Source organism: Genypterus blacodes, unplaced genomic scaffold (genome assembly GCF_046128005.1).
Source record: "Genypterus blacodes isolate CSIRO-AG114 ecotype Tasmania unplaced genomic scaffold, CSIRO-AGI_Gbla_v1 ptg000076l_1, whole genome shotgun sequence".
Lineage (NCBI taxonomy): Eukaryota > Metazoa > Chordata > Actinopteri > Ophidiiformes > Ophidiidae > Genypterus > Genypterus blacodes.
Window position 1 is genome coordinate 74,807 of NW_027466885.1, and position 27,775 is coordinate 102,581.

Genomic DNA, 27,775 nt, shown 5'->3' on the forward strand with positions numbered 1-27,775 from the left:
GACAGGGAGGGTTGGAGGTTTTCATGACTTCTCACTTATGGTTGAATGAGTCATGCGTGTGTTTGTGTGTGTGTGGGTGTGGGTGGGAGCTGGCACGTAGTCAAAAATAGTTCCTTATTGTTTTCTACATTTGCTGCAGAGGTCAACAGCAGGTCACACTCCACTGTTTAACTCTCAGGTCTCTGCAGGTGTAGAGGTTCTGCTGAGTTTCTGTTAGTTCAGGACAAAGACTGGATGCAAATGTGTGGAGCTGGATGATGATGGAGCTTCTTGGAGACTTTGTATTGGTGTGTAGAGGTGCAGAGAGCGCTGTGTGTGCTGAATGTAGGAGTGTAGATGTATGAGATCCTCACCGACTTGTTAATTAGGCATGAACAGCGAAGCTGTGATGGGCTGGTTTCACCGGGGCCAAGAGGACGTTTGACACTTAACACAACACCGGGGACGACGGGCCGGCGCCTCTGACTCACTGCTGCTTAATAAAGAGGCAGAGGGATCGGAATTATAGCTCTGCTGTGACTGAAACTGTTCAATAATCAAGTCATTCCCCCTTTGATCAGGAGGAGATTGTGGGTTTACAGCAGCAGGCGGAGGCTCCGGGTTCAGAGAAGAAAGCTGTCTTTGTCTCTTACACACACACACACACACACACACACAAACACACACACACACACACACACACACACACACACACACACACACACACACACACACACACTGTCGGATACACACCCAGAGAGACTCAAATTAGACCCTGGAAGGTCTTTCCTTTTACAACTGGGTACACACACATACACACACTCAGACGGGGTTCATGCAAGGACATGTCAAACATTTTGGGTGTACGGATGAGTGTGCATGCTGTTTCCTAGTGTGTGTGTGTGTGTGTGTGTGTGTGTGTGTGTGTGTGTGTGTGTGTGTGTGTGTGTGTGTGTGTGTGTGTGTGTGTGTGTGTGTGTGTGTGTGTGTGTGTGTGTGTGTGTGTGTGTGTGTGTGTGTGTGTGTGTGTGTGTTGTTGCTTTATTCACAGTGTGGACAAATAATCACAGTATTGATTACCTGTTTCTCCCCCCGCTTACCACCTGGTTTTGAGGTTGCGACCCCAATAAACTTAAGCTCAGTTTCTGGTTTCCTGTTGGGGTCTTCTAAGGATTTGGGTAAGTAAAGAGTGACGCTGTAGCTTTAAGAGCTGTAACAACAAATCTGTCTCGCCGTTGCCGCAGCCATATTACAGAGCGTGTCTGGACAGGTCACGCCCCCGTCCCCCCCTCCCACACACACACACACACACACACACACACCTCCACCCCTCCCCACTCCGTCAGCAAATCCTTTGCATGTATTTGTTTGATGAGAGAGAAAGAGAGAGACAGACTCTAGGTGTATTCCTTAATGTGCGCAGTGAGATGAGTAAACGCCTCTGCCAGCCTCGCTCAGTCTGGACCTGTAGATTAATGCCTGGCTTTGGATTTCAGAGGAGAATCTGCAGCACGGCCTGAGCGCGCACACACACACACACACACACACACACACACACACACACACACACACACACACACACACACACACACGTATACACTGTATATACCACGATAAAGTGCTTACATGTGCGTTGGTGTTTGTGTTTGGAGGGCCTGCTGGGTGTATCCAGGGTTTAGATCCCTGTGAGTCTCTGCTTTGCTTGGGGGGTGTGTGTGTGTGTGAGAGAGAGGGGGGGGGGGGGGGGGGGGGGGGGGGGGGGGGGAGTGTAGTTGGTTGTTATCCGCTGTGGGGTAGGGCAGAAAGGAAGAGAAGGTTGTTCAGTGCAGTGACCACACGGTTGGAATATCGCCGGAGGAAGCTCGGCCGTTTCCCTCCGACCACAGTGTTTCCACTTTCACATGGGATCACTGCTGCACGCACGCAGAGTCGCTCTGGACTCAGCCGACATGGTAACTATGGTTTTTCTATGGCGATCTACAACAGGATCATTGCTTAATGCGACTTCAAGTTTGTGAACATGACTCAATCTCTCTCTGTCTCTCTCTGTCTCTCTCTCCTTCTCTCTCCCGCTCTCTGTCTCTCTCTCTCTCTCTCTTTCTCTCTCACTGTGTCTCAAAGTTACCACAGCCTGACACATCTGATAGTTACGCAAAGTTGACTTTCGTAACCTTGCTCATTCCGAGGTGTGTGTGTGTGTGTGTGTGTGTGTGTGTGTGTGTGTGTGTGTGTGTGTGTGTGTGTGTGTGTGTGTGTGTGTGTGTGTGTGTGTGTGTGTGTGTGTGTGTGTGTGTGTGTGTGTGTGTGTGTGTGTGTGTGTGTGTGTGTGTGGGGAGATGTCTGCTGGTGATAACCGTGACCGACTCACGTATGCATGAGTGGATCGAATCAATTGGTTCAATTTGCTGAAAATGTCAATCGTGGGAGAGAGAGAGAAAGAGAGATGGAGATAAAGAGAGAGAGAGCCATTGTCTCTGTCATCTGATTACAAAGTTGTTTTACAGTTTAAAGGTGGTGGAATCTGAGCGAAACATCTGCTGGCTTCCTTTTCTCTCTCCGTGTGTTGATTTGACTAAATGTGGCGTTGGGAGCAGGTCAGGTCTGAAACTCCAAACGCCGACCAATTAGCAAACGAGCCCATCGCCAAAAGGTCGCCTGAGTATTTGGGATGAAGAGATTAGAGGATGAATGCATCAGCAGGGAGGGAGGGAGGGAGAGAGAGGGAGACAGACGGACAGACAGAGAGAGAGACTGGTGGTGATGAATGGGAATTGATGATAAGCAGATTTCTGTCTGGTGTGACTGAGGCGGGTGTGTGACAGTTGTGAGTTTTAGACCTGCGGGTGTCATCACATCCACTTCCTTATACGACGATCCCTCATCTGAAAAGGATTCAGCGAGCTTTTTGCTCAAAGGCACTTCAGCAGAGGCAAGAACAGCCACCTTGGGTCCATGTCCATTTATGGGCAATTTCAATCTTGATCTTGTTCCTGTGATGTGGTGGGAAAATCAATCGCAAACAAGAACGATGTGTCAAGGAGTAAACAGCGTTCAGCTCATTTTGCCCCACACACACACTCACACACCTTGCGATCACACTGGGCTGTGTTTCTTGCTCTCCAGAGGCTGAACCCTGTCAGCATATGAAGTGGCGAGCTGAAGTTTGCGTTGGAGGCTTCGCTCTGAAATTTACATTCTTTTTCCGAGATTGGCATCGAATATGTGAGTGGAACCAGTTTTTCTCTGTGTGTGTGTGTGTGTGTGTGTGTGTGTGTGTGTGTGTGTGTGTGTGTGTGTGTGTGTGTGTGTGTGTGTGTGTGTGTGTGTGTGTGTGTGTGTGTGTGTGTGTGTGTGTGTGTGTGTGTGTGTGTGTGTGTGTGTGTGTGTGTGTGTGTGTGTGTGTGTGTGTGTGTGTGTGTGTGTGTGTGTGTGTGTGATGTTTACACAGTGTGCCTATGGGATTGTAGCTCACATATCTACACGTAGACGCACAGAATTCCAGTTTCAGAACCTGAATAAGAGCGAGATTATGTGGATGATACAGTATAAGCCAGCAGGCAGTATAGTGGTAGTGTGTGTGTGTTTGTGTGTGTGTGTGAGCCTGGCACACGGTGTTCTGGTGGCAGCTGAGGCCTCCGCGTCTATGCTCGGCAGGGTCCTGAATCCATGACAGTGACCCCCAGCCTGTCTGTCACAAAACTGTCCCTCCATTCTCTGGCTGGAAGCAGCGTGTGGAAGACACACACACACACAGTCGCACACATAGATCTGATCTCCCTGATGACGGCGTGTGTGTGTGTGTGTATTATCAGATGGCTGCTGCATAAACACAGTCAGGATGTGCTGGGGTCAGGTCAGATTTTCTAGGACAATAGCCCGACTTTGCTGCTGACTCTCTCTCTCTCTCTCTCTCACACATACACGCACACACACACACACACACACACACACACACACTGAAAGGATTCATGGAACACTGTTACTGACGTTTAGCGTCGATCTTCTTCTTCCTTGTTTTCCAAGCTGTGGTCTTGTCCCCGTATGACCTCGCCCATACCCGCCGTCTTTACAGCGAGCAACCTTCTGACGGAGCTTCTGCCTGATTTCATGACTTAATATCTTTGTCACAGATCTCGGCGTGCTCTTGCGTGGGTGTCGTGTTCGCATTAATCACACCTGTCAAGAAGCGATTGTGGCGTAGAATCAAACGCTCTGTGGTTTGGACCGGTGTGGATGGAATGTCAGGCGGAAGAGAGAGAGAGAGAGAGAGAGAGGGAGGGCAGGTTTGATAGCAGACGGTCAGCGGGCGACCTGCGGTTTTCACACCTGGAACCTTAAAGGGGAAGCGGTGGTGAGCGGGAGCAGGAAGTGGTTATAGCTGGAGCAGGAAGTGGGTTTTTCATATAAGGCGTTTGAGCAGCGTCATGCAGAGAGAGAGAGAGAGAGAGAGAGTGTGTGAGTAATGCAACTGAAGTTAAACTGTTGACCTTTGTAAGCGACGCCTCATTTGTCACATGTGTGCTGGTGTGGAGTTGCTTAACTTAATTACTCGCCTCTGCAGGGAAGCAGGCGCTCTCATTTGCACATTTATTCTCCTTCTTCTTCTTCTTCTTCTTCATCTGTAACTTATTCCCTTTTCTCTCCCTCTCAGCTCCGTTTCCGTCTCACTTCCTCCGGTGCTCGCAGCGGAGCGTCCAATGTAAAAGATTCCCCCCCCCCGGAAAACTCAGTAAAGTAATGAAACGTGCTCCCGCTGTGTCTGAGCCGCCGTGTTTCCTTTTTATTAGAACCTCCTGGAGCTCTGAGGCAGAGATCAATGATTAAGAGTCAGAATATCTGATCACAACCTAATATTGGGTTTTAATAGTTTTTCTACATGAGCCTACGTAGAAACTCAACTTGCAGCTAAAATATGTGACATTATAAGATTTATTTTCTGGTAACATAAATCTGAAAGTAGTTTATTTGGAATTTAGTTTTGGTATATAAAAAAAAATATGCAAAAATCATATAAAATAATACATAAATTATTTAAAATTGATATGATTCAAATAAATAAAAAATAAAAACATTAATGTTAATTACAGTTAAATTGAAGTAATTGAAATTATCATGAATTTAACCTGTAGTCTGTAAATTCATCAAATATATAGACATCAGCCAGTATTGATTGATGATCGATCTCATGATCAGGACCTTAAGCATTTCATTTACTACATTTAAGAGATAAATAATTTGTTTTTAAGCTATAATGAACACTTACAAATACATTTTTTACCTACAGAAGCATGAGTAACGTTCATAAAATAACAATCCTCCTTCTGCGTTTGACTCTCAAGCTGATTTGACATCTAATGCATATTTATCTTCCCTGAACAAACATTTAAATAAGCATCTTCCTCCTCATACTTAAGGTTGTAAATCGTTTTCCTGCCGTAGTATTTCAGTAAAAAGCCGGTTTCAGCGTCAGACCACACTGACAGTGACAGTGATGAAGACGAGGCCGTAGTAACCGGAGAGTGACAGAGGCGACACACTGTAGCATATAGGCGAAGGTAGAGACAGACGCTGCGGCGTGGGAGGAGCGTTTAGACCCCCCGACACTGAATACACTCATAAATCATTCAGCGTTCAGATTAGGTTTCCCCACACGTCTGCTCTCAGGTGACACGTCGACTCGGCGTGACCCTCAAGTGCTGAGAGGTGAATATGATCGCGTGGTGATGATGATGATGCGAGGGAACATCTTCATCTTCATCTTCATCGCCGTGTTTATTGTCTGTTTGCGATCTGCCGGACGCTGCAGACGACTGGGAATGAAGGCGTGGATTTGTTGGATCAGCATCTTTACTTTGCCAGGTCGCACCATGACTCAGCAGATATTAGGAGCAAATAATGACAACATGCATGCAGAGGCTACATCATCGGCAGCACCTCATATAAAAGCACATAATGTAATGATGTAATGATGGAGGGGTGGAGGGATTTAAAAAAAAAAAGAAGGTAAAATAAATGTTTTTTATGATGCAATTCCGGTATCAACCAAACAAATCTAAATAAATTCACAAAACATTTACATTTTGATTGACATTACCCAGAATGCACCTTAAAATTTAGAGTTTATATCAAAATAAGCACTATTAGTTTGGGCCTTTTTGAGACTAAATGATGAATCAATAAAGAACATACGTGTGAGCGGAATAATCAATAACTTCTCATCTCTTCATCTTCTTCTTTACATCTCTTCACTTTGCTGACATCAATTTGTTTCCATGGTTTCTCTGTTTGGTTTTTGACGCCACATTTCATTTTGCATCTCACCCTCCCACTGGCATTTCTTATCTGTTGGCTTCCTCCTCCCCGCTTCCTCTTCTTCCTCCCCTCCTCCTCCTCCTCCCTCTTCAGTCTTTGCAGGCCATGCTCTCCTCTCTTCACTCTGAGCTTGACATTCAGAGATACTTGATGAAAATCCAGTCGGCCCACAGAGTCAGTCATCCTTTTATCTCCTCTGCATCGTGTGTGTGTGTGTGTGTGTGTGTGTGAGAGAGAGAGACAGACAGTGTGTGTGTGTGTGTGTTGCTCTCTTTGCATCTCCACTAACATCTGCTGTGTGACCACGTTCCACCTCCTGTGCCCCTCTGGCTCCTCTGATCACGCCTGCCAAGTGCGCCGCGCTGCCAAGCTGAACCGGTTTGGTGTGTGTGTGTGTGTGTGTGTGTGTGTGTGTGTGAGCGAGCTCCCACAGCTGTCAAACCGCACGTCACAAAAACCGCCAAATTCTTTTATTTTATCTGCCTGTTAACGGCTCAGTGAGCGGCATCGTGTGCGTGTGTGTGTGTTTCCTGATAACCCAGCCAACCCGTAGGCTTTGTGTCCGATGGGCCCGATGATGTGTTCACTGACCCCCCCGAGGTTCCAGTCCCACCTCGTCCCTGCAGAGAGGATCAGCTTACGGCGCCACACAAAGGCTTAAATGGGCTCCGTCACCTTGTAGCACATCATCTTACTGTAGCTGCGGCTTAGGATGACACACACTCACACACACACGCGGATCTGATTACAGAGCAGCACCCTGTGATCCTAACGTTTGGATGACACACCGCCTGATCCTTCATCAGTAGTTAAAAAAAGGACGTCTCATTCTCGCATTGTGACTTTTTTCGTTTGATCTCCAGCAGTGTGTCGAGGCTGTTTTGGCTTCTCACACACACTTATTATTCACTGTTAAAACGGCACGTCATTGTTGTATTGTGTGTGTGTGTGTGTGTGGCGAGCTGGCATGTGAGGTGGTTTTTGTACTTGTGTGGTGTAATTAAAGAGTTTTGAGAATGTCAAAGTCCAAATTCAAAGGTTTCATTTCACTGCCTTCACATTTCAGACTCCAATTATGTGATTAAGCTTCAAACACATAATTGTAATGGTGGATTCCTCTGCATGTAGAGTTGTGTTACTTCCACTAACACGCTGAATCAATTTACAATCAGAGAATCCAGGTCTGTTGCTCGATAAGAGGCGTGGCATCGCATGTAAACACACAACGGTCTGACTTTATAACCTGAATGTATCAAAGGCGTGATGATGACCCTTTGTCCCCGTGTGTGTCCCTCCCCTCTCCAGAGCAGAAGCCCCAAGCACGGCCCCAGCCCCCAACCCAGCCTCAGCGACCCGGCTGACCACTTGTCCTTGGCCTCCCTGGAGTCGCTGGACACCATGTCTGATGTCGACGCCCCCACCGCCTTCACCCGCGGCAGCAGGGTGCGGGCCAGCCTGCCCGTGGTGCGATCCACCAACCAGACCAAGGACCGCTCACTAGGTACGCTCACTAGATACGCTCACTAGATACACACACAGTCACCGACTGTGTGTGTATGTGTGTGTGTGTGTGTTTGGGGGGTATTTAATGCAGGAATCCTTATTTTATCAGATTATTTCACTTGTTTTTACTTTTCTTCCATCTACATGTGTGGCTGAATTCCCAGATAATTCCCAAACCACAGCGCCAATCCACCATTTGACCTTGACAGCCCGCGCCTCCCTCCCTCACTCTCTCCTCCTCTGCTACCAGCCCGGAGCTTCCGCTTTAATTAGAATTAATATCCTGCGTTGTCAAAGATCAGAGGCTCCATCTGCAGCGTGGCGTCGCGTTGTTGACTGGATTAGAGACGGACGCTCTTATGGAGCCGCTCGCTGCAGTGAGGCGTCTGCACTGGAAAGAGTTTGGGGAAAGAGTTTGAGTCATTTCAGGAATATTTTCAGAACAAACTGGGTCATTTTCTACACTTTTCCACCTCATTTGTAACATTTTTACCCACTAAACTGTACAACACACGCTCATGGATGCACACAGTCTCTCTCTCTCTTTCTTTCTGTTTTTTTCCCTCTCTTTCTGTGTCACACACATGAGGACAAAGCGTAAGGCCAGCGGGGGGCCATGGTGCGATAGAGGGGGAGGACGAAAAAAAAAGAGGGCAACAGTGTCCCTCCCACACACACACACACACACATGCATGCAAACACACACACACACACACACACACAGACAGACACAAGCTTCTCTTGGTCCTGGAGGATTCTCTCTGTATCTCCTGCTCGTGCTGCAGGAGTTGTAACGTGGTCTTCACAAGACTCGGGGTCACTAAAACAGGAAGCGGCTAATGTGAGTACGTGATTTATTCATGCAGTGTGTGTGTGCGGTGTGTGTGTCGGCGTGTCACATCTCTCCTCCTGCAGTCGCTCTGTTGTGCTCTGTCGCTTTGAAACTCCCCGACTTTGACCAAAAGCGACAGAGGGGCTTAAGGTATTTTCCGCGTTTGTGCCTCTTTTTAACAAACCTCTTTGTTTCCTGCTGGGCTCTGCTGCTCGCTGCCCATTTGGTCAGGAAGCACCGGCGGCCATTTGTTTCCAACTCTGAGCTCAGGAATGCGTCGTGCCTCCCCTGCTCAGAGCGCCACCTCCTCATCCTCCGCCGCTAATAAAAAAAAAAAAGAGACCCCTGAAAGGATTCCAAGCGGTGTGTTGAGGGGCCGACGCTCCCCCGTCAATGGAGCTCTGTGATCCAAGACCCACTCCGGGGGCCGAAACATCTGGATGAAACGCTCGACTGGTGTTAACATAACGGCTCTCTGGGGACGGATGAACTTATTCTGCAAATGGGCACTTTGTTAAGTTATTACCCGGCCAGAAACCCAGACAGAGAGAGAGAGAGATGGAGAGACTCAGCAGTTCTTATTTCCTGGCTTTGCCCCGTCTCTCCGTCTCGCTGCGTCTCATGGAGCATGCAGGGTCTTGTATAATGTTTCAGCAACATCTGGTAGCTTTTACTGGCTCGCTCCTTTTACGGGGCGACGCCGTGTCAGAACCTCCGAAGCCTCCTCCTCTGTGAGCCGGCTTCCTCTCCTCCTCCTCCTCCTCCTCCTCCTCCTCCACGTGATAGACAAGAGGGGCCACGCCGAGAATGAGGGATTGACGCTTGCAAAGTTGGTGAAATGCCTCCTCCTCCTCTCCTCCCCTCTCCTCTCCAGACGTGCCGATCTGTCCGCAGGAGACCGAATGCAAAACTGCCAAAGACAGACACACTTTGCTTACCCTCGCCGCTGTTTACACAAGTGTGGGCGTGTCCTTTTTGGCATTGCGGGGGAGACATCTGTTTTCCTAAAGTGCAAGTAGAGAGGACACACCCATGAGGTTGAGAGGTGCAGCTCCGGTGCTGTTTTGGTGCATAACTCTTGCTTTTGTTCCGCCCTCCTGCCCCTCCCCGGCCTGTGCTCCAGCTCCTAACTCACTTTACCAGTTTTTACTGAAACAAAAACACTGCAGGTCGTTTCCCCAAACACGCTCCGCTCAGACTTTGGGATGTTTTCACGCCTTTGCCGCCACCAGACCAAAGTAAACATCGGGAAAGAAGCCAAAAAGAATTATTTACGACCTTGAAATCCAAAAGTGCCTGGAGCTTTTTGGATTAGAAGCCGATCGGATAATATTTTGCACCTCTAATGAGTTTTTGGACTTGTTTGTAACTAGCTACTTTATTTATTACCCTGTCTCATCATTGTGCCCATCTAGTTAATAAATCACAATATTATTATTATAAACTTTCCAAGAATTCTGCATATTTCAGGCTGAATTTGGAGAAAATGTTTGTAAAATTGGCTGAAGAATAAAAGGAATTTTGTGTCAAACCTCCGCAAAATTGTATCTTCCAATGGATGTACAGTAAGATAATTCTACACACACACACGCACACACCTAAAGGTTTGCTTCCCCCTCTTGTGTGCAGGCGTGCTGTACCTGCAGTACGGAGACGAGACCAAACAGATCCGCATGCCCAACGAGATCACCAGCGTGGACACGGTGCGCGCTCTGTTCGTGGGCGCCTTCCCTCAGCAGCTCAACATGAAGATGCTGGAGTCGCCCAGCGTGGCCGTCTACGTCAAAGACGACATGAGGAACATGTACTATGAGCTCGCCGACGTCAGGTGAGAGACGAGGGGGGGGATGGGGACGTGTTGTTGTTGCGTTTGTCCTTCCCTCAGTTTGACAGGACATCCAAGGTTCATCCTCTCCCCTCCCTGAACACTTCCTGTCTCAGCTTTTCCCCAGCACTGAAGATGTCACCAGGCCAGGAAACACTGTTGCTTCCTTCCTCCCTCCCGCCTCCCTTATGTGTGATTGAGTGGGAAGAAAGTCATTTGCTGACGGAACCCTGCGGCAACCTCACTCTCTCTCTCTCCCTCCCTCCCTCCCTCTCTCCCTCTCTCTCTCTCTCTCCGCTACCCAAACAACCCCAACAACACTCCGGAGAGTCTTCCATGACTTCTTCAGCTCGTTGTCCTCGCTCCTGTCAGTGAAAGTTTGACACCGCAAAGTTTTTTTTTTTACGCGTCTCCGCCTCGAGTTTCCAAAGCTCGTACGCACAAACAAGCCAACACTCCTATTCGCCTTAGCTTACACGCCTTTACTTACTCTCCTGTGTACCTTGTGTTTCATTTCCTGGTACGGGACTCCACCAGCAGCACGTCTTATCAATAAAACAGCAGAGTGTGCGTCTGTGTGTGTGTGTGTGTGTGTGTGTGTGTGTGTGTGTGTGTGTGTGTGTGTGTGTGTGTGTGTGTGTGTGTGTGTCATTTGTTCCCGTTGTTTTTCTGCAAAAGCAAAACTCTGACAGAAGCGCCGGCACAGAACTTTGAACCCTTTTGGAGCGGCTCTCCTCTCCCGCCCCGGCTCACTGTGTACTTTGTGACTAACTCTCTATCAGGGCTGTAAAAAATTGTCCCGTGATTCCATTTTGAGTGGCGATAATGAGACGAGCACAAGGAAGAGAAGCAGCGTTTCTGTTTGCGTAGTCGTATCGGCGTTTTTACCCCCGTGAGATCATGTCGCGTGGCAGGAGGCCGTCGGACCCCATGTCGGGCTACGTGCCCCTGGGCCGGCTCCTGAACAGACCCCAGCTGTGGAGGCGTCGCCCCTGGTCTGACGGCGATGCCTGGTCTAACTTCTTACCGCTGGAAACCTCTTCTCCTTACAGGAACATCACTGACCACTCCTGCCTGAAGGTCTACCACAAAGACCCGGCGCAGGCCTTCAGCCACGGGCCCAGACCTGCCAACGGCGACGCCCGGGTGAGTAACACAGCCGCCGTTTGGGGGGCGATTGTTGTTTTATTTCTTTCTCCAGCGCTGCAAAGTAATGAAAAAGAAACAAACACCTTCAGCCTTTAGACGCTTTGCTTCCTGTCTGCAGCTGAGCTCTTCTTAAGTTGTCCCAGGTGAATATCAGGATATTTCCCTGTTTTTCCGGCTTGTTTGTTTCCTGCAGACGTAAACCAAACTAAAGCTTCTCTAAGCAGCTCGTTCCTCGTGTTTTCCAGACCAAAACCTTCCTGGTCAGCTGACGTCCATGCTGCTAACTCTCCCTTTCACTCTGCCTTCAAATCCCCTTATCTCCCTGTGGTAACGGTCTCATATTCCTCCGTGCCCTCGCTGTGATTTGGATCAGCACCAAAATATAAAAGCTGAAGAATTGGTAGTTAAGAGCTTACCTGGGAATGGGAATTTAATAGTTCCAGGCAGTTTAAGATCAATAAAGATTTCAAACTGGCAGCAGCAGAATAGCTCAAGTTGCGTAATCTTTCCATTTTATTTGAAGAGATTTGTTTAATACGACTGGAACTCAATAAGGCTGCAGGTGTGAAAATACCACTCGCACCAAAACGAGTTACCTTACAGCCAAGACCAAGGCTCATTTAGGTGCAATCATTGTGAAATCCCACAGATACGCTGACGAGGGAGTGGAGGGAGGGAGTGTGTTTGTTTGTGAGCAGTTCTGTCAGTGTGTAACTCAGATTTATGGGCCCTTTATATGGCGTCTGAGTGTCATCTCCCCATGCGGCGTTGCCAAGTCTCAGATCAGATATAGAGAAGGATCTGTTATTACCTCTGGTATTGATCGGCGCTCTCCCGGGCGGCTAAGTGAAACCCAAATAGAGCCGTCTGCGCTTACCAAAACAAAGTCCCGTCTGGGCCGTGTAATTGATTTAAAGAAGCCCAGATGTACACGAGGTGCTCATCTGTTGGAAAGCAGAATATGCTCCAGTGCAGAATGATGGAGTATTAAAAAGTGTGTGTGTGTGTGTGTGTGTGTGTGTGTGTGTGTCGGTCAATAGTGGTACACCGATATTATGTACACAGAAGAAGAAATATTGTGTAAACATGTCGCTGACCCCTATACACCTTTTGCTCCTCTTTATTTTGATAATACAGTGTGTGAACTAGACAGTGGGGAAAGGGTTAATTCATAAAACACACCATGAAAACATTAAGAGCTGCTTCAGTGTGACGGTTACTTGTTGCATTATTGAATCTGGCTCAGGTTTGAAACTGAATCAATAGAACTGATATCGGAGCCGTCCAGTTGATTAGTCACTTTAGTTAAAGGGAATGTTTTGATCTGAGCTCTCACAGTGTTTAAGTTTCCGTTTGAACGTCCAGGTGCAGGTGTTGTTTTCCAACTCACGCGTATACACACTTGGACATACAAAGCACACACACACACACACACACACGCGCACACAGACACACACACACACACACCATGTATAATATGAAGCTGTTTGTTTTTAGAACTTCACACTGTGATTGGTCTTGTTGTTGTTGCTGTAGGTGTGTCCTGTGACTCACGTTCAGAGGAACAATAGTGTTTTTGTTCGACAGGAATACAGAGTTACAGGGGAAGGAAGCGGCCCTAGAAGTCTGCACGTGACCGTCCTGGGCTCGGCGTTATCACATCCATAAAATCACACATCCAGCGCTCATATCACTGTTTAAACACTGACACTATTTATTCTAGTTAGCCTGAGTTTGCTTCGCTCCGGAGATACCAAATGAACTTTAATTTTAGGAGTGAATCTGTAGATTGAAGTGACGTTTGCAGGCTGCAGGGATATTTTGTACTGTTCCACTGTTACTCCCAGGCTTCCACCTCCGTCCAGCCCCATTAAACCCCACATCTCACCCGCCTTAACTTTAGATTTGAACCTCATTTGTGCCTCGGCCTCTTGTTCGGAGCTTTACCACCCACCTCTTCATCTCTGTTCAACCCTGAACGTTACGTGAAGCAAATAGTTTTCATCTTATCGTGTGATCCTTTAAAGGTGTTGGGGTTGAAGCGTTACTGCAGCCCAGTTTATCCGCCTGTTTTAAAAACAAAACCATGCCAGACTGAACCTGTTATAAATTCATCAAACTGCCTTCAAGCCCTCCAGGTGCATAGCTGAGTGTGTTTTCACATGTGAACTCTCAGTCTTACCTGTTTTAACTTGCAGCACCTTCATAAGAACTTTTTTTATCCATAGAAACGCTGTAGTTTGGATTGTGGAATCATTTCTCGGGCGGGTGAAAGGTGAAACGCTGAGGCGACGGCAAAGTGAATGCGAACATTTTCCCCCTGAAACAGAAAAAAAAGAATGAGCTGACGGTGTGTTTTGTTTGAAAACCAACAGTGTGAAATAAGTTTGATGGATGTTTTTGTTTCGGGGTAACTTGAGTCCAGAAATGCAGGATAGATACAAAATAAACAGGAGGTTGAAAAAGCAGAGCTGTGCAGTCTGACGCGCTCAGCGAACGCCGTCTGGTATCCTTCATGTTTATTTAGATTGATCGCTGGTTGAGTTTGTGAGTGTATAAATATAAATGGGATTATATGCATTTCTTTTCCAGATGCACGGCGAGCTGATGCACGCCAGCCGCGATGGCCAGCACCCTCTGAGACAGCCCCCCATGGGCCCCCCGCCACATCACCCCATGCAGGGGCCGCTGCCCCCCGCCGCCGCCGCCGCCGCTCCCCACTCCATGCCCCCCTCCCCCTCCAGGATTCCGTTCGGCCCGCGGCAGGGCTCCATACCAGGCAACGGCACCGTGCCCAGGGAGCGGCTGTCCAACTCCAACCCTACGGTGCGCTCCGTGTCCCCCTGTCCTAGCGCCATCCTGGAGAGACGTGACGTGAAGCCGGATGAGGACATGGGCGGTAAGAGCCACAGCCTCGCTCGGGGGAATGAAGGCATGTATGCAGACCCGTACCTCCTCCAAGAGGGCAGAATGAGCCTGGCTAGTTCCCACGGAGGGCACCCAAACCCTGGGCTTGACGGTCCAGACCAAGGCCTGGGGGGCTACCACCGCGCCTCCATCCGCTCCACCAGCTCTTACACCGGGCCGAGCCCCACAGACTCTATGGATCACCCTTCTCTGTACCGGCAGAAGTCTCGAAACAGCCAGCTGCCTACCTTGGGCTCCAAGACTCCGCCCCCGTCCCCTCACAGGATGACGGAGGTTCGAATGATCGACATCCACGGTGTTCCTCCTCATGGCGTGCCTCCTCACGGCGTGCCTCCACACGGAGTTCCTATGGAGAGAAGCTCACCTGTGCGCCAGTCCTTCAGAAAGGAGGAGGTGGCCGGGGCGAAGCCAAGGAACAACATGGCATCACCTGTAATCCCGGACCTGCAGGGCCTCTATCAGGGGCCCATCCCAGCGCCCAATGACCACGCAACGCGGTAAGTCTTCCCTGGGGAGCTGAGGTCAGATCAGAAAGGGGGCGGGGTCAAAGCGTCAGACGCAGGTATAGAACGTTGCATGGGAGCATGGACTAACTCTGCATCCCAGTTTCACGCTAACCACGGGCCGACCATGTTTAATCCCTGACTCTGTTCCATCATCCATGACTGAAGGCGAGAACGTAGCGGGCCGTCTCTCTGTCCCTGAGCGTCCGTCTGCACGTAGAGCAGAGTAGAACTACACAACCGCACGTTTGTCAGTTTGGTTTGTGTTTACTAGCAGCTCGGCTCATCTCAGCAGGGTATTCACCCCTCAAACTGCCGACAGTGCAGATCCTAACAGAATGTGGGTTCGGTGTTGTAACAGGAGGAAATCTGGAGACTCCATCAACCCGCTGTATGTTTGAATAACACCGTGATGCAGATAGAGCAGCAGCCGTTTAGCTACACCAGTTAGCTCCGTCTGAGAACACATAAACACAGGAAGAGGGCAGAGGGATGCTGGAGCACTCAGCCAGGCAAAATGTGGTTTCACTTGAGCAAACTAAGAGGGAGGTCAGGCGGGATCTGTGCATACTCGGAGAAAACCAAAGAAAATATTGACCAGGTTGAACTGGTATTTAAAAAAAAAAAAAACCAATCAGTCAAACGGATCAGGACGGACCACCTGAGCGGCACAAAGGCCCGTTTGAAAGGCCGAGAGGTTCTGGGAAAGACTGGAGGAATGTGGATGGGAAAGTCCCGTAAAATAAACAGGCTGGTAAACGTGTTGCTGTTTAGACCTCGGGTTCCGTCTCTACGCCGTCCAATGTCCATCTTTTGACATTGCACAGAGACAGTCCCCCCCGCCCCCGCCTCCCGTGTCCTCAGCTGGACCAGCCCCCCCCCCCCCCCTCCCCTCGCCTTACTGATGACTCCCGAGCAAAAGTGCTTCTCTTTCCCATCCTCCAGGCTTCTCCGAGCAATCTTGGCGTAATGATGGCACCCTGTGGCGTTCAGACCGAGTCGCTGCCGGGATTGATCGCTGCCCTTTCCCGTTCTCTTTCCAGCGCCGGCCCACTGCTATAGTTTCAGCTGAGAGAACCAAACGCTGCGACAGTGCGCTCCCGCCGCGTCGACCCGGGGCTCCTCTTGTTTCTCAGGCGTCCATCTTGTCGAATCCATTTAAACCCATTCAGATTGAAGCTACTATTCAGAATCCACTTGTTCAACCTTAATCAATACTTACTCTGGACATAATTGTAAATCAATTCCTAAAACTCTCCCCTGTGTAATCCTTCCCAGCAAATCAAACCGATCTATGATGGTGTGATTAAAGACGTCTGATCCTTTCGTTAGAGACGTCCCTTCTACTTTAGCTCTATAAGCAGTAAGCTGTAATATCTAAGAGGCCTCGGTGCTAAAAGCAGGATTTTCTGATGTTTCTGCAGACAGCGAATGAAGGCTATGGAGCAACAGATTGCCAGCTTGACTGGTCTTGTTCAGCATGCACTTTTAACGGGGCCAAACACTAGTGGCACCAAGGAACCTCTAAGGTAAGCAATCATAGGGCAGCGTGAGGCATCAGAGGGAAATCAAATGAGAACTTCTCCAGCCGGAGCCGGAGCCTGAACGATAACGTGTCCCGGCTATAATGATCCTATCAGACTCCCGGGTTAAATGGTTCCATGCTGAGGAGGGAAATGGACCCGATGGTCATTCTGATATTGAAGCTATTTTGCTGTGTGGATAAATGCTCAGTGTGTATTGTTTACCGCTCTGCTTTGTAACTCTTCGCCTGTGTGGAGAATGAAAACTGATGAAGCGTGTTAACATCATTAACGTCATTTTAACCACTCCGGTTTGTTGTTGTTCTTTCCCATCACACTTGTTTGCACTTACTGGTATTAACCTACTAATCCGTAGTGACCCGGTGTGTGTGGTAAGTTTTCTTGTGATCCAAATCCTCTCCTCTGACTAATGTCTCCCTGGTCGCAGCGAGAGGCCACCGAAGACGGCGTCTCCAGCTCACAGCACACACAGCACAGGTTAGTATCCACGCCGCTGCACTTTCATCTAACCTGGGCTTTTAGAGCTGTCGGTTTACCCATAATGCCTTGTTACAGACGAGCAGGCATCGGCGTCAATCAACAGGCTGGAGATGTGGAAAACAAAGGCGGTTTAATAGGAGTCAGGAGTCGGCAGAGCGAACGTAAAGCCTCATAAACATGACGCCGTTAGTTGCGATTCGCTGGTAGATTTACGTTTGATTAGGAAAACAAGAAATGCAATCTGAGCGCTGGTAGAAAGAGAAAACATGGGGGTGTTTATGTGCCCCGAGAGCCAATCGCGTGTCTCGTACTCGCACTGGAAAATCACATTATACATCTCCGACTCCCTCTGATGCGTTACTTTCATCGTCCCTTCCCCCTCCATCACAGCACCTGTGCTCCAAACGTGGCGTGCATTGTAACCTGAACTTCAGGTCCGGTCAGCTGTCAGGTACCCTATCAGATAGACACAGACGTGAATAGAGCTCGGGGATTACCGAGACAAAGGTTTGTTTTCTGGCCGCCCCGGCACAGTGGCGAGTCTCTGTGTGCGGGGAGCTTTAGTGTGCACTCCCAGCATTCCCTGGGCCATTGTGCCGCTCGCCAGCAGGGACTCTGCGTCCGCTAATGGACCTCACGGGCGGCACTCAGGTTGCTGGGTTTTTGTGCACAAGCCTTCAATCTAACCCAGTCCCAGGGAATATGTATCCAAAGTCACTGGTGGATTGCACAGTGGGACGCTTCTTAGGTTTGAGTCCCTGTGCAGGTTCTTCTCCTGTGTGTGACGCCAAATATCCGCAAGTTTAATAAAGTTTTAAGTTAAATAAAGTTCTCCAGCTTTCATATCTACCCTGAAAAATAACGAAAGGTCGTGAGATTCAAAACTCTTGAGTTGGTCTTGCCCAACAACAAACATTAACTCCTGCGGTTGCCATGGTTTCACCCCCCTCTTCACCTTCAGCAGTGATTGAAATGGCAGAAGTAGGCAGGCAGACATTTCAGAGGAGCTGCCAATATAAGGGCCTGTATTTCTCTGCTTATTGCGCAAGAGCCCCGAGTCCGAGGGGAGCTCTCACACACTCTTTGCAAAACATGAGGAACTTTCAGTCACACCACCACGTTGCCGGGGGGATAAATTTCAGACCGGCGCTGTAACCTGGCGAATAATTCATAGACTGGAATCAGACAGGATGAGGGAGTGAAGGGTTGGAGAAGACGATATCGCTACTTTGATGTATCTTCCACTCATTTGCTGCCAGCTATAATTTCCACACGGATCTCCAAAGTGCTCTTAAGCTTTCAGTGTGTGCAGGACAATGATGGTGTTCTTGGTTCATGAATTATTTGGGATGATATTCTTCAGAAAGCACATTTACGTTATGTTCTTTTGGTTCAGGTGGCTCCGGCTCCCCAGTCATGGTTCCTAAGCGTGTTGCAGCTGCGCCCGATAAAGGCTCGCCTCCCCTCAAAGTCAACCTGCTGCAGTTCAGGAGGAACGTCTCCGACCTGCGGTTGCAGCTCCATCAGATGAAACAGCTGCAGGCAAGACGACTTTCTAGCTTTCTTTAGAGCGTGCTAGATACTGCAGAGTCTTTGTTCTTATCATTCCACCGTGTGTGTCCCGCCCCTCCCAGCTCCAGAACCAGGAGGCGTTACGCGTGCAGCTGAAGCGGGCGGAGCAGGAGATCAGTGTTAAGCTGACGGAGGCTGCACGGCGTCTGGAGGACCCTGTGCAGAAGCAGAGGGCTTTGGTGGAAGAGGACAGGAACAAGTACTTGGGTCTGGAGGAACGAGTCCTCAACCAGCTCGGGTAAGAGAGGGGGGTCAAGTGGTCGTCATCATCCCACTCAGAATCAGACTCAGTCCCCAAAAGGCTCCATTTTTCCCTGCTCACCTGAGATATTTACTTCCCAAACTCCCCGACGAGCCAACGCCCTTCAAATTACAGCCCACAGGTTCATACAGGCAGACCGTGCCAGCGCCGCAGACAATAGACTCCAACCCAGGAGTCATTATTCACTGCCGCGCTCTTCATTTAATGCGCTCGCCCTCGTCGTGCCAACAGGGAGGAGTAATTGAATCCTTTTAATTTTGATGTTTGCGTGCGGGGTCAGCGGCGTGCGCTGGTAAACACAGGGCCCGGGTAAACAACGAGGTACGAGGCCGTTACTCAGCCTAGCCAGGGAGCAGCGGGGACAGCCGGAGGTCGGGGGATTAAATCTCTGTTAGACTTGGCATCAAAGGCAATCGTGAGTCAGCAGAACTCGGCACGTCCCGCACCTTAAATTCGGCTCGTTAATTAAGAGTAGACCAGAACCAAATCTATCATGACCTATAATGTCAAATTACAGATAAGATAAGACTTTAATAGGAATCCTACTCATGCATGGTGTGGTCTTATCTCATATAGTCTAATTATATAGTCCAATAATACAATAAATAGGAGTTAAATGTGGACATTAAATAAGATCTAATGTGTACTTTATGCTTTTATTTTGACAGGATTGTTTCTTATTGTTTTAGCTGTTGTGGGTTTGTTTGTCAGTTGTCAATCTTAGCAGATCTGCGCTTGGATAATGTTCTCACACTGACTCACGGAGCTATTTTCCCAGCTTAAGTCACACACCTGGGAGGGGATCCAGCCGTTCTCAGTAAACGGACAGTAGGAGGTTGAGTAGATAAAGGAAGGAGTGATGAGCAGCATGTGATTCCTCAAGCGTACAACCGCAGCGCTGCTATCTGAAGTATTTCATCAGACTTCAGCACACATATGACTCAGATGTACTGCAACTGTTTACAGAGAAAAGGGTAATCTGTTCCCTTTGTCCTCAGCTGGAGCTTCCCATCATGGCTGTTACCCAGGAGGCCTCAGCATAACGGCATTTTATTCACTGTCTCCTTATTGCCTCTCTCCTTTGGGGGAGTTGCGTAATAGACTGTGTCCCAAGGGTGCCTGGCCCACAAAGACGCACCGTTTTAGTCCCTCACACACAATGTTATCAGTGAAGCCACTTCCTGAATCAGCCAGATGTTTTTCGACGTGAGGAAACGCAAATAATTTTGGGGAAGGCGTCCGACCCAATCTAGGCTTAAAATCAGATCAAGACAGGAAAACGCTTCAAAGTGTTAATCCTGGTACATGTTTTACATGGGATGTGTTTTGTGCTCTCTACTGTGCATTACTACAGAGCTACATGAGTACATGAGAATATCCTGCCCCCTAGTGACTGTAAAGAAGAACTGTTTTGTTAACGCAGCTTCTTTTTCAGTCTTTCATTTTAAATGATGCAGAAGTCAGTATAACAGCAATAAAAGGTTACTTAGACTTTTGCATTATTTTACATTACATTACTACTCAGTTTGACATCACATGGGGTAACAGTAAAGCAGGTCATCACTCGCTGTCTTGGCTTCTGGAGTTCTTATTTTTCCATTCATTAGTCACTCCAGTTAGTTTTCTCTTTGTCAATACACTGATGCAGAATTAATCTATAGTCTTAACTCCCTCCACAGTGAGCTAGAGCAGTATGTGGGCTCACTGCAGAGGGACTCAGCGTCCACACAGAGAGCGGTGACCCTGAAGGATGTGGAAGAGGGGGCGGTCACTCTGAGGAAGGTGGGAGAATCACTGGCAGGGCTCAAAGGTAAGACCATGCAGAAGGAGCTCCTTATAGTAGTTTAGTTAAGAATGAACGCCCTCCTGTGTGTGTGTGTGTGTGTGTTTCCTCTTTATAAAATGTCTGCACGTCTCTCTGTCTGTCCCGCAGGTGAGTTCCCAGCCTTACAGACTAGGATGCGGGCCGTCCTCAGGGTGGAGGTGGAAGCCGTCAAGTTCCTGAAGGAGGAGCCGCACAAGCTGGACAGCATGCTGAAGAGAGTCAAGAGCCTGACGGAGATGCTCAGCAGCCTGAGGAGGTAAAGGAAAGAGAATGAGGAGCTGGAGAGTGAGTGAGAGAGAGAGAGAGAGAGAGAGAGAGGGAGAGGGAATTGAAAATGAAAACAAAAAGCACTCTGCCGAGCCAGAGGGAGATTGCACTGATTGATTGTGCGGCCAAGCTGGCCTTCATCCCATCAGAGGGGTCACTCAGTGTGGACGGAGGAGCGCAGAGTCCGGCTTGATTTACTTCTATCGCCCTCGCTGAGCCGATAAAGCGAATTAATTCTGCAGATAGACGCCTCATTTCCATTTTAATATGTCACAGATACTCAGCCAGCTCTATACGTTTCTCTCTCTCTCTCTCTCTCTCTCTCTCTCTCTGACTCTCATCTCAGCTCTCTGGATGGGGATTTTGCCCCGAGTGTCAGAGCCAATCATCTTCCTAACAGTTGATGAAATGTAATCAATATGTATTAGACATGAAAATACCAATATATGCTAACTTTGTTTACAATTTGTGTCTTGTGTGATGTAGTTTATGGTATTGATGTTATTCAGGAGGGTGTAGTGTAACAGAATGATCTCATATCGTGGTTTTCTCCCTCTAGATGTGCGACTGAGGGTCTTCAGAAGGGGCCGGAGCACTCTGCTACTGTATCAACCTCTGTGGACAACAGTTATCCAGCAGAGACCCCCGCTGAAGCTCCCCCAGCCTCGGCTTCTGGCTCCACCTCAGCCCTGCCGGAGCCCCAGAGCTCCACCATCAGGTCAGAGGTCATGCCTTCCTCCCCGGTGGTCATCCATCACGTCCAGAGCTCCCCGGTCCACATGCAGCAGTCACAGCACTCTGCGGCCTTGACCACCCAGCCCAGCCCACCGCTCACCCCCAGCCCCACCCTGAGCCAGACTCAAGGCCGGGAATCCCCTAAGAGGGCCGCCTCAGATCCGCCAAGCCCCGCCCATCAGAAGAAGGCGCACGGCAACCCTGTGAATACCGGCAACGGCCCTGCCAATCAGGAACAGGTCATAGAGGAGCTCCAGAGCAGTCAGGGGAAGAACAGAAGCAGAGCAACATCCATAGAGGTGTGCTGGGTCACCAGTCACATTCCATTTAGCTTCAATTCATCTGAGCCAAACTGTGATTAAAAGTCTCTCTTCTTCTTCTTCTGCATCTGATAGGCGGCAGAGAAGGAGTGGGAAGAAAGGAGGCAGAAGATTGGTCAGTATGATGGGAAAGAGTTTGAGAAGATCCTTCAGGAGGCCCAGGTCAACATGATGAAGGGCATCCCCAGCCTGGAGGTGGAAGAGAACCCAACACTGTCCCCTGCTGCCAGCGGAGATGAAGTAGACACACAGAACCCTGTGGAGTCGCCTTTAGGTATCAAGCAAACACAACATTAACATCAAGCTATTAACACACCTTTCCTCCTTTTGAGTTTTTGTTGAAGGTCTGTTTTGGTCTTTATATCTGACAGAAGAAGCCCCGTCTGACAAATCAGCCAAGAAGGGACCTGAGAAACCCCCCAAACCTGTGCCGGAGAAACCAGCCAAGCCTGTGCTGGAGAGGCAACCCAAAGTGGAGCGCCCCCCCGTCACCAAGCCGGCGTCGGAAAAGGCCAGCAAGTCTCCGCCGCCGCCGCCTCCTCCCAGGAAGACCTACAGCAGCTCCAACTCAGGCATGACCACCACACGCTCTGGAGAGGTGGTCTTCACCGGCAGGAAGGAGTCCGTCTCTACTCCGGTCAGTCTCGGTTAATCGTACGAGAGCTCACAATTGCGTCAAGGTAAATAAAAGAAAAAGCCGGTTAAATGGTTCTGTTGTCATCCGTTCTTGCAGGAGGGTGAGGAAGAAGCGTCCCCTCCTGTTCTCCAAACCAAACCCGCCAAGGTTCCACCAGAGACCAAGCTGAAGCCCAGCACCCCTCCCCCCGTCACCGCCTCTGTCACCAGAGACGAGGAGGACGAAGGGGACAAGATCATGGCGGAGCTGCAGGTTAGATGCATGTACACACAAACACACACACACTCACACACACACACATACACACAGCTCTTCAGTGTGATTTACTCTACGTTGTGGAACTCGGCCACCTTTCATTTCTTCCCCAAACTCCCACAAATTGTTGGGCTCTGGCGGTGGGCAAAGGAGGAGGAGTGACTCAGACCGTTTATAAAATGATGGTGGAGGCACCTGGAAGTGTTTCCCGTCCCTCAAAACGCTCTGACCTCTCTCCACTCAGGTTTTCCAGAAGTGCACAATTAAGGATGTAGGGGTGAAAAATTCAGTCGAGCCCCCCGCTCGAATCGAAGCTCAAATCAGAGAGCTCAGACCGGGGGCCTTAATGCCTCTCAAAGAGAAAAAGGTAAAATCTATACCGCCGCACAGCCTTCCACCTAACCGCCTGCCTCTGCCGACTGTCTGACACGATCAATGGCTGCACCCTAACCCCTCCACGACCTCTCGCACCCCCCCCCCACACCTCCCCTCGCTTTGGCTCCAGAGAAGCACACCTCTAACTGCTGCCTACAGATCAGCCTCCTTTCTCCTGCTGCCTCGTTTCCTTTTTCCTCTCTGACATCACCGCTTGGATCCTTCCCTGGATTAAGTCTGCATAAAATGAAGACGTCTCTCTCTCTCTGTCTGTGTGAGTGTGTGAGCGAGTGTGTGTGTGTGTGTGTGTGTCTGATGATGATGTGTTTTGACTTGTCTTTTACTCCACACAAATAAAAAGCTCAGCTCTGTGTGCTACAGGCAATTAAATTGTCTTGTGTGTTTTCTTTAACAACACGTTTGAGGGCGAAACTGATTGGCAAAGCGAGACAAACGACCTCACTGAAAGTTACATTCTGTCTCTGCAGACTTGGTTTGCTGGAGGTCAGCCTGGCCACTTTGCATGCTCCTCTACCTCACCTCTGCTCTCTCTAAAGGGATTTCCTATTTCTGTGTCTTTGCACAACTTTACCTGAAATTGCCTTTTTGCACACACACACACACACACACACACACACACACACACACACACACACACACACACACACACACACACACACGCAAATGGTTCACTGGCACGGCATTTAGGCCATGAAACAAAAGATGCAGCAAGAATCATAATCTGAACAATTGTGTTGACATGCTTTGACACACACGTAAAAAGAGAAGATGGAAGCTGAGTAATAATAATACCAATAGTCGTCATAATGTTAATGTAAACATGAGCTGCATTGTGTGACAGATAAGCAGGCGGTGATTGAAACTTTCAATGGAAGGTAAACAAAGGCGCATGGCTACTTAATATTCGTAGGTCGCTTTGATCCCTAACATGTCCAGCTGATCCTCCTGTTACCTGATTCCAGCCTATGTGCAGCCCTGGTTATATAATATTACCTAACTCATAACGTAAATAAAACTTAACCTGCGTTTTCATTGGCTGGTCCAATTTTAGCTAACAGTGGTGCAGCAGCTTTGAGTCTGATTTTAAAGAGATATCCATAGTAACATAACACACCAGCTGCTCTGTAATATTGTTCCCTCGCAAAATGTCCTAGCAGAGCTCAGAGCCCAGTCGAGAGAGCAAAGATCCGGACACGGATGAAAACGGGAACACCACCGTCCGACAGAGCCAAGGGGTGTGTATGACCTATTGTTTATACACCGCTTTAACTTTGTCATAATGAATACACGCTGTATGTTGAGATTTGAAATCATGATGATCAAACATTTGTGGTTTTCCAGGTGATTTACTACGTGACCGGACAGATTCCTAAGGAAAATCCGCCCTCGTCAGGAACAGAGGAAACCTCCGAACACCAAGACCCCACACAGCCCTCATCTCAGGTGTCAAATGTCAATGTTAATGACAATTCTCCAAGCCAGCAGCAGCAACAGCCACAGCAGCAGCCACAGCAGCCACAGCAGCAGTCAGAGCCGCCCAAATCGCCCGCACGTTTAACACCCCCGCCCATATCGCCCAAGCCCGTGGGACTGAACGGCTTCAAACTGCCCAAGAAGCCAGTGAAGCGTTCGGAATCCTTGAAAACCAGCGCAGAGGTGGAGAAAGGAAACATCATCCTCAACAAAATCAACACGGAAAAGAAGCTTAAATCTCCCGTCATCAAGGAGCACGTTCCTCCCAACAAGAACATCATTCCTGAGCCAGTGGTGACCACAACCACCACCAGCGTCGTAAGAGAGGAACATAAAATTGCGGTAGCTCCACCGAAAAAGGCTCAGAGCTTGGAGATTAAGTGTATGGAGGAGGATGAAGATGCTAGTCTGAGCGCTGATCTACCCTGCGAAGAAGCGCCACCGCCGCCCGACAACATAGCCTTCATGATCTCAAACACCAAGGTGCAGGCCCTGTCCTGTGGTGAGTATCAGGAATTGGTCAATGCCAAGAAGGGAAGTGTGCAGACCGTTACTGTAGGCGACGCCAGGAACTCCTCGGGAAACACTGAGCAGGATCCAAGCTCGCCAAACGACAGGTCCTTCAACAAGAAGCCCGTTATCATCATTTTTGAGGAGCCCATGGATATACGCTCGGCTTACAAGCGCCTGTCCACCATCTTTGAGTGCGAGGAAGAACTGGAGAGGATGTTAGCCGCAGAGCGAATCGACGAGGAGGACGAGGAGTCGGACAGCGAAAGGAGCAGTCCGGTGAGAGACGGACACCTCGAGGAGGGTGCCGATACAAAGGGCCGCAGCAGGTCTTCACTGAGTGCTGCAGACCGCGACAGCTTATCATTCTCATCCTCCTTCCCTGAACTGACGGACAGCGGGAACTCAGACTCAGCCGGAGAAGGCAAGCAGGATGGTAAGAAGAAGTTCAAGTTTAAGTTCCCTAAAAAGCAGCTGGCGGCGCTGTCCCAGGCTCTGCGAACCGGCACCAAGGCCGGCAAGAAGACCCTGCAGGTGGTCGTGTATGAAGACGAGGAGGAATCCGACGGCACCATCAGGCAGCACAAAGAGGCCAAGAGGTTTGAGATCCGCTCCAAATCCCTGGCGGAAGCTCCCACTGCGGCGAGCGCGGCGCCGCTGAAGAGGCAGAGCTCCGACTCCCTCTACAGGACGGACGAGATTCGGAAGAACACCTACAAAACGCTGGACAGCCTGGAGCAGACCATCAAGCAGCTGGAGACCACCATCAGCGAGATGGGCCCCCGCTCGCCGGAGGAGCCGGCCCTGGCGGAGCAGGCCAAAGGAGGGAACGGGAGCGCGGTGGAAGGGGCAGGGTTGAAGAGGTCGTCCTCTCTCCCCACATCCAGAGGCCCTAAAGCGGCTCTAACCAGCAGGAATTCGCTGCCGAAGAAGATCAAACCTCAACTCCTTCCTCGACCTGTAGTCATCCCCAACACCACCACCACCACAGCCACCACCACAGCCACCACCACCACCACCACTATTCCCAGTGCCCCCAGCTCCGTACAACAGGTCTCTCTCTAGCTCTTGTTGCTCCGGGAGGTTTTGGGTCTTTTATTTCCCTTCCTCCTCCTCCTCCTCCTCCTCCTCCTCCTCCTTCCAAACCTACCTTCACACCATCACCTAACAACCCCGAAATCACCAAATCATTAATCCACTCCACAGGTGCTTGGAAGTCTGGGAAATGTCTCCCTCTGGTTTTCCTCCCTCTCAAATCATGTTGACATGATTGCGGGTGGCATTTTCGCGGGCTTCTGCCTGCCATCTTCCTCCTTCAGCTCGCTGCTAAAACCCCTTCACCGGAGTTTTCAGCAGGTGGCAAACCTGACGTAAAAAAAACACAAAAAACAGGATTGAATCTGTGTTAGCTTCCTTGTTCCTGAACCGCATGCTTCCACTGTACATTGAGTGTATTTTGGGTGTGAAGGCTCCAGGGGGTGCATGTTGCTTTCTGGTGTTCAGTTGAAGCAGGGGACGGAACCTGCCTGTGCCTTGATTCTCATAACTTCCTGTACGGTGTCCTTCTCTTCCTTTTGTTTTATTTCTTGTTTTGTTTTTCGTTTGGATCCTCTCTGCAGAACGCCAGCGTCTCTTCCCCGTCTAGTCGGATGCCAGTGCCTTTGTTGGCGAAGTCCAGGCAGCCGCCGAGCGCTACCGACAAAGCGGGGAAACCGCAAAAGCTGCAGGACGCTCAGAGGCAGTTCCGACAGGTAGTTTTACTGTAGGGCCTTAGCAGAGACCAGGGTCCGAACATACGTAGTCTGGGACTTGTGTTAAAGCAGGGGAACGACCAAAACTTTGAGATTTTGGAGTGTTTTTGAGGGGAAATGAGCGAGACTGCCCGTGACTGTGGACCTGTTGATGTTTCTCTCGCGTCTGCGCTGGCAAAGAAGGCATGTTGTGACTCCTGACTGTTACCGCATAACATCACTTGTACTGTATCGCTTCTCTGCATGTCCACACTGCTCATGGTTTCCGCTGTGTTGGTGACTCAGTGAGGAAAAAGCAAAACAAACAAAAATAACCCAGAATTGGAGAAATGAAGTCATGTGCGGTCATCCAACGACCCGACGTCATCGCATCTCTCCACTTCCCATCACAGCTGAGTTTCCCTAAACAGTGTTGCCCAATCCCAGGATGCTTCTTGGCTAATAATAACAATAATACACACGCCTTACTGACTCCTGGCCCCTCCCCCCTCCCGGTGGCTACGTTCCTCCCTCCTCTCACACACTGCACCCATGCTGTTAACCCCTTCACGGTGACGTATTTCCCCTTAACACCAAAGGCCTCCACACAACTCACCACCTCGCAACCGACTGGAAGGTTTTTGCCCCACAGCATCCCCCCTCCCTCCCCCTCCCCTCTCACTACCCCAACCTCTTCACCTCTAATTCTGCCCGACCCCATCCCATGCATTTCTGCCC

General features: G+C 49.5%; 1 protein-coding gene across 3 annotated transcripts in view; it reads left to right on the top strand.

Annotated features, from left to right (window-relative positions):
- kiaa1217 (KIAA1217 ortholog) overlaps window positions 1–27,775 on the top strand; it is a 68,834-nt gene that overhangs the window by 39,060 nt on the left and 1,999 nt on the right. For all 3 annotated transcript variants that reach the window (XM_076158272.1, XM_076158273.1, XM_076158274.1), the window contains 18 exons: window positions 7,597–7,792; window positions 10,256–10,454; window positions 11,504–11,597; window positions 14,193–15,025; window positions 16,456–16,560; window positions 17,003–17,052; window positions 18,452–18,597; window positions 18,690–18,865; window positions 20,569–20,699; window positions 20,823–20,970; window positions 21,541–22,015; window positions 22,112–22,310; window positions 22,408–22,673; window positions 22,770–22,925; window positions 23,173–23,295; window positions 24,479–24,559; window positions 24,666–26,360; window positions 26,927–27,058. In XM_076158272.1, the coding sequence (XP_076014387.1) occupies window positions 7,597–7,792; window positions 10,256–10,454; window positions 11,504–11,597; window positions 14,193–15,025; window positions 16,456–16,560; window positions 17,003–17,052; window positions 18,452–18,597; window positions 18,690–18,865; window positions 20,569–20,699; window positions 20,823–20,970; window positions 21,541–22,015; window positions 22,112–22,310; window positions 22,408–22,673; window positions 22,770–22,925; window positions 23,173–23,295; window positions 24,479–24,559; window positions 24,666–26,360; window positions 26,927–27,058 (5,205 nt within the window). The remainder of the gene's footprint in view (window positions 1–7,596; window positions 7,793–10,255; window positions 10,455–11,503; window positions 11,598–14,192; window positions 15,026–16,455; window positions 16,561–17,002; window positions 17,053–18,451; window positions 18,598–18,689; window positions 18,866–20,568; window positions 20,700–20,822; window positions 20,971–21,540; window positions 22,016–22,111; window positions 22,311–22,407; window positions 22,674–22,769; window positions 22,926–23,172; window positions 23,296–24,478; window positions 24,560–24,665; window positions 26,361–26,926; window positions 27,059–27,775) is intronic.